This window comes from Micrasema longulum, unplaced genomic scaffold, assembly GCF_059751315.1.
Source record: "Micrasema longulum isolate JH-2025_06_02 unplaced genomic scaffold, ASM5975131v1 h1tg002420l, whole genome shotgun sequence".
In the NCBI taxonomy this organism is placed as follows: domain Eukaryota; kingdom Metazoa; phylum Arthropoda; class Insecta; order Trichoptera; family Brachycentridae; genus Micrasema; species Micrasema longulum.
In genome coordinates, this window is record NW_028279567.1 from 188424 (window position 1) to 194900 (window position 6477).

A 6477-nucleotide genomic window follows, 5' to 3' on the forward strand; every position below is an offset into this window, starting at 1 on the left:
AGGTGTATGAATGTGAGAGATCGAGGTCTGTATGCAAACACAGAGTGATAAGGCGTACTATCCGCTCTGCGTACCCCTACGGGGAAACGGCGTGATGGTTTGTTGATTTGTTTAAATGTCTTTGGTTTATGAATTTTAAGAAAAATCTTCTTTTATATACATTGAATTAGCTTAAAATTAGTGATAGAAGAATAATATCTGATCTTTTTATTTTTATAAGTTATAAATAATCTTTGTGATATTCCTAGTTTGGTCAAATGTTTATTTTTCAATATGCCTAATAGGTCAACGAGGCATCATATTTATTTTAGATATAATAATATATCTTAATCAAATTCGCACATTAAATCATTGTTCTCGAGAATTCACTCTTACAGGAACAAACGCAAAAGAAAGGAGTATTCAGGAACCAATTATTATTCTTTAAAAAAATTAATAATAGTTTAGTTTCTAGCATTTTTATTTGTTTTATAGATTTTAAATTGTTTATTACCTTAACATATGTAAAAGCCTTTAGGGCGTTAATCAAATATATTTATATATATATATAATAATAATAAAAGCTACATGCATATCATAATGCCAGAACCATGGAAATTTAGGAGTCACAAGCTAAAGAAGTTACTGACTACATTCCCAAGTGGAATTGTTCGCAGAGTCTGAGGGGTTGATGGTGGCTGTTAAGTGGCCAATACATGTTCGTATTTGAATTGTGATAACCGGCATAGTTTTTATTGATTTAATTTCGGAGATTTTATTACTTTTTACTCTATTTTTAAGAATTTTTATTATGTTTCTTATGTAGGTTTTTTACTGTGTTTCACTACGTTTTTTACTGTATATTAACTATGTTTTTGAACTATGTTTTTACCTTGTTTACAACCTGAATTTATTTTTTCCATGTATTGATTATTGTTTTTTTATTATGACGATCTAAGAGCAGGGTAATAATCTTAGATAGACAGTCAAAACAAATTAGTATAAATGCGTTATTTGCGTCGATGTCTGATAGGTGCACAAATGTCGAGATCCGTGAAGTGTGTAAGGCTGAGACATGCATTATTGACAGAATTAAGAAAGGGGTGCTGCGTTGGTTTGGACATGTAGAGCGAATGGACAGCGAAAGAACGGCTAAAAGGATCTACGATGCAAATGTTGATGGATGCAGAAAACGAGGAAGACCGAGAAAGACATGGCACGATCAAGTCCATCAAATACTTGAAGATGGACATGTCAAAAGTAGGAATAATCGGCGTGCGTGCATAAGAAGATGTATGAATGTAGAGGAAGCGAGGTATGTATGCCAAGATAGAGTGTTATGGCGTTCTATCCTCTCTGCCTACCCCTACGGTGAAACGGCGTGATGGTTTGTTGTTGTTGTTGTTGTTGCGTTATTTAAAAAAAAAGAATAAATGAAATAAAAATATCAAAAATATGAAACCAGAGATAAAAACGATAAAATTACCTACGCGGAGAAAAACTCAAAACTCATAGGTAACTTTATTATAGGTAGGGTTGAAATTGAAGACCGTTTTTATAGAACTCGACATAAGCTTAAAAACATATTACAACAGAGATGAAGAACATTTTAGAGAAGGTAATATAGAAGTCTAGGCATCTACAGGGCTTATGACCTGTCATTGGCTGGTTTAAGTGGCCACCTTACACGCTGTGTAACATTCACCTTTCTGCCCACATTTGAACATTTATATCCCTTCAATTCTTTCATCTGTTGATGTTTGTGAAGTTAAAGAGCTGAAGCCTTTATTTATGCAGGTGAGATTCATCTAATTTAATTATTTCACCTACATACTAGGCAACGCCTGAAAACTTTGAATTTTTCAATTTCTATACTTCTTCATGGACCAGGCGAATTTATCAACAATATTTTGAGTTGAGAAATAATTCAATTAGATGAATCTCACCCGCATTAATAAAGGTTTCAGCTCTTAAACTTCACAAACATCAATAGAAAGAAGTGGCCACTTTAAAAAAAAAAAAAAAATTATTGAAATTTTTTTCAAATTAGCATTCTTCTAAACAATTTTTTTAATTCCCGCCAAACTGCAAAAGCAGATTTTTTTCAGGGATTTCTCTCTTTAAACATTTTGGTAACACAATATAATAATGTTTAAATAAAAATATTAAAAAATCTTTATTATATCAATAAAATAAAAGTTTAAAAAAATTAAATACAAGTAAATCAAGTCTTTTTTGATACCGAAATATATAAAAAATAATAAATAAACACTTTTTTGACACTGTTTTTAATTGTTTGGTTTCCCCATTTTTTTATTTTTTTGTCACACACTAAACTTAGAATCTAAGAAAAAGATTTTGAAAACCAATTTTACTTTGTTTTTATTTATATCACTATTCTTTATTTCGTCCGGGAGTCTCTTTACTATGCGAGGGAGTATATACGCCCTGGTCCTCAAACTAAAACCGGCCAATGACAGGTCACAAGCACTGTAGATGCCCAGACTTCTATATTACCTGCTCTAAAATGTTATTTATCTCTGTTGTAATATGTTAATGTTAACAGCTCCCCGGGGAGTTGAATCCAGTCCTTGTCTGCGAAAATTTGAACAAACTTTCAAATATTTTTGAAAAGCTTAAAAACGTAATTTTTCCGAAGATGTTTTTTGTGATTCGCGTCAAATCGCGTGAACATCCGTTGTTTTTTAAAATAACATCTTTCTACTACGCCTTAAGTTAATCTTATTTATAATTTACATGCGGTTTTTTTTAAAACTTTAAAATAAATAGTTGCGGAGGTTTTCACGGTCACTGTTATCAATACGTATCTATTTTGGGCTATCCCTTAAGTTGGATTCGTTCCGATGTTTCGGCTACCATTACAGGAGCCATTTTCAGGGTAAACTGTCAATGCACACAGTTTGTTTTCAGGTAATCGATGCTTCTCAATACTGCCAGTAACTATTTTTTCTAAAATTGCCGTGTGGGGGCTAATTTTGTGTTTTGAAAAAACAATTCTCAATGAGGAAATTGATTTTTTTTTTGTTAGTAGTAGCCAATTTAACTAAGCCGTTTAAAATATATATATATATCGTATTATCAGCGCTATGATTTTTTAAAGCTTTTTATTTCTGAAATGACTCCGCGTGTGACGTCAGAGGTTCTATTCCGCTTATACTTTGTCAAATCTCTTTTAACTCTTTTTTTATATGATTTATTTTGTTGCCCTTTTATATTATAAGGAATATTTTTGTGTTTATTTTTAATACTTTTTATTTCCTTTTTTAATTACTATTTTTAAAAAAACGTATTAACTTTTACAAAATATTTTATTTTTTCTTTCTTATGTTACACAGAAATATAACTGTCCATTATTTATTATAGGAGCGAAATTTCATTAACATCTTCTTGTATACCCACGAACGGGCCATGCCTTTGTAGGAGTTTACTATTTTTCTATTAATATGTATGTCATTGCTATGTAATTGTGCTTAATTTTTTTAATACTCTGTTGTATCAGTTGTGTTTATTGTAAAAAAACAAAAAAATTAAAATAGAAAAATAAATAAAGATCTGCCGATTGATCCGTTTACGGTAAGCAAACCGGATATCTTTCACAGCTCTCTTATCATTGGTTAATTTGTATGAACCAGTGACGTCGTTCAAAGTTCAATATTATTAAAATACTTTTTAGATACATTTTCAAGAAACTGCCATAAAATTTAATGCTCTAATTTTTACCGCGCGCAAGAAAATATTTTTCGTATTTAATTTCCCATAGGGCTGAAGTTCTTCATTGTACGTTGAGTTGCCTGAAGAACTGAATGATAAATTTGGATTTTATTTTTATTAGATGTAATGTAATTAAAAATACACATTAGTAGGGTAGGGCGGGGAGAAGGGTTGTAGTTGAGCAAAGAAAGCGTAATTTATATATCACAAAAAGTACGCAGCTTAAGACAATACAACATATTAAGGAAATAGTTAATATTTTATTTATATTTTGAGAAAAATACGAACGGAGGCAATGATTTATAATAAATAATATGTATTATTTTGCTTTTCTATAAATAAAGTTATCATAAAACAAAACAATAATCAAATATAATGGTAAGCTGCGCATAATTGCTTGAATACACGATTTGCTCCTGGTATTTTTGTGATAACATTTTTGGCAAAAAAATGTTTTACCAAGACAGTGCAACATTTAGACAAAATTCCAAATTCAACGCTTAAATGAAAATTAGTTTTCACATTTTTATTTTTCATGATTTTTTAGTATGAATGCGAATGAACATCTCATGGGTCATTCTAGGTGTCATATAAGGTTTGGCAGATATAAATATTTGTGTACTTTGGAGAGCCTTGTGTGCAAAAACTATATAGGCAAAATAACATCTAAAACTATGACTGCCTATATGATAGCCTGTTTTGTTTACTACCGAAAATAGTTTGTTGCGAGCGAAGGGAACGTTGCGATCTGACGTGACAGCGCTGCGCGCGGGAGTCCGAATTTAGGCTTGTGTGGGCACGGCGCGCATTCGACCAATTTTTCATATTTTAGCAATTTGTTTTAATGATCTCGATGAATAAATGTTATGCACAGCGTAATTTTCTTTATTTTGTTTGAACTTTTTTTCTGACGAACGTATGTAATTTTGCATTATCCGACGGAGTGTTAAAAATACAACCTGTATGTTTGTTTACATTTCTTAGGTGTTCGAGTCACCTCGCATTCATCTGTTATTTTTTGTTCACAAATTTCATGCTTTTGAAATTTTTATCATACTTAGTAATTTAATCATGTTACCTAGATAAAAATGAGAAAGCAAAATACTTAAATAATTTTTTAAGATTTATTTATTTTGTTGTTTGCATAAATACACAGAAAACAAAAACAATGAGCCATCAGTACATATTCATCTTAAGGTCACATTATGTTTTTTGTTGTAAGCCTATGTGATCACATTTCATAAGCTAAATCATTATTACAGTAGGTAACAGTCAACATAGAATTAGGGGATAATCAAATTAATAATGATGGACACCATGAGCTCCATGGGAGGCATGGGAGATAGCGGAGAAGTGGGCGGCCTTAGCGTGGGCGACCTCGGGGGTGTCTACTACCTGACCGTCATGTCCCAGGGGGGCGGCACCATGGGCGTAAGCACCATGAGATCCATAGCCGGCAGAAACACCGTAAACGTGAGCACCATAGACTCCGTTGTTTCCATGATCACCATAGACAGCGGGGGCTCCGTAAGCGTGGGCTGATCCGTGGGCACCATGAGCGGCGTTGGAGTAAGCAGAGTGGTGAGCGACTTTAGCGTGGGCGACCTCGGGGGTGTCGATCACGTTTCCGTCATGTCCCAGGGGGGCGGGTCCGTAAGCGTGGAGTCCATGGGAACCGTGAGAGACAGCGCCATGGGCACCATAAACACCGGAGACACCACTAGCGTGAGCTCCGTACACTCCGTGGGATCCGTGGGCGGCGTTGGAGATAGCGGCGAAATGGGCGGCCTTGGCGTGGGCGACCTCGGGGGTATCGATCACGTTTCCGTCATGTCCCAGGGGGGCGGCTCCATGGTGGTAAGCTCCGGCGTAGTGGGCGGGGGCAACAGCGTAGTGGGAAGCTACTCCGTATCCTTGGTCGTACTGTCCATGGTCCTGGCTCTCGGCCAGACCTTCTCCCCTCCATTGTCCATCCTCGTGTCCGCCGATGTAGTGGGCGGAGGCGACTCCTACGCACAAGAGGGTTGCGAATACCTGTAAGAATAACAAAACTGTCACAATTTTTTCACAGACGAACTTCTTAAGACTTGGGGTTAAAATATGTCTCAACTTTAAAGGAATAGTGACACTTAAAAAAACAGCATTTATTCACGGCCTAAGTGTATGATGTATTATTTTAGTAAAACCAAGGCGAATAAAAAACATTTTCGAATATAATCAACGATTTTACTAAGAAACTCTACAAAGTCGATAATGTTTATTAATGGATCTAAAAAAATACAAAATCTACGTTATTTTGTATTATGTCACTATTTTTACAAAGACATATGTTATGTATAATTTTTAATTAAAACTTGAACCCACCAAAGAGTTCATTATTGTTTTGAATGAGCCTTTTCAGAGATGAAAACTGCTTGTGATTCAATATACAGAACACCGGCTACTTATACTCAAAATAAACCTTCAAATAACCGTTTGAGTGGGGAAGGGTGCTAACGTTATGTATCAATTTTATTTTTATTCCGTTATTAGTTTTACATGCCAGTTCCTGATAAAGTGAGGCCAAAAAAGTGTCTCTCTGAAAGAAATGAAAGTATGTTCTTGAACACGGTTGATTTGTAATTAAGCTATACAAATAAGGCGAAAACCAAATTTAAGCACTTATAAATATCATTAGATAATTACAGGCATTCAAACCTTAAACTAGTGCGCATTAAAAAAAATATTTTATACGTATTTAGTTGACGGAAATTCATCATTATCACT

At 34.1% G+C, this 6477-nt stretch overlaps 1 protein-coding gene across 1 annotated transcript; it reads right to left on the reverse strand.

The window, feature by feature from the left end:
• Positions 1-4839: 4839 nt before the first annotated feature.
• On the reverse strand, positions 4840-6120 carry LOC148272248 (uncharacterized). Its single transcript, XM_088240316.1, has 2 exons — positions 6076-6120; positions 4840-5745 (listed from the first exon to the last, which is right to left on the reverse strand). The coding sequence occupies exons 1-2, from the start codon at positions 6085-6087 to the stop codon at positions 5011-5013; spliced, it is 747 nt and encodes a 248-aa protein (XP_088096442.1). The 5' UTR covers positions 6088-6120; the 3' UTR covers positions 4840-5010.
• Between the last annotated feature and the right edge of the window lie 357 nt (positions 6121-6477).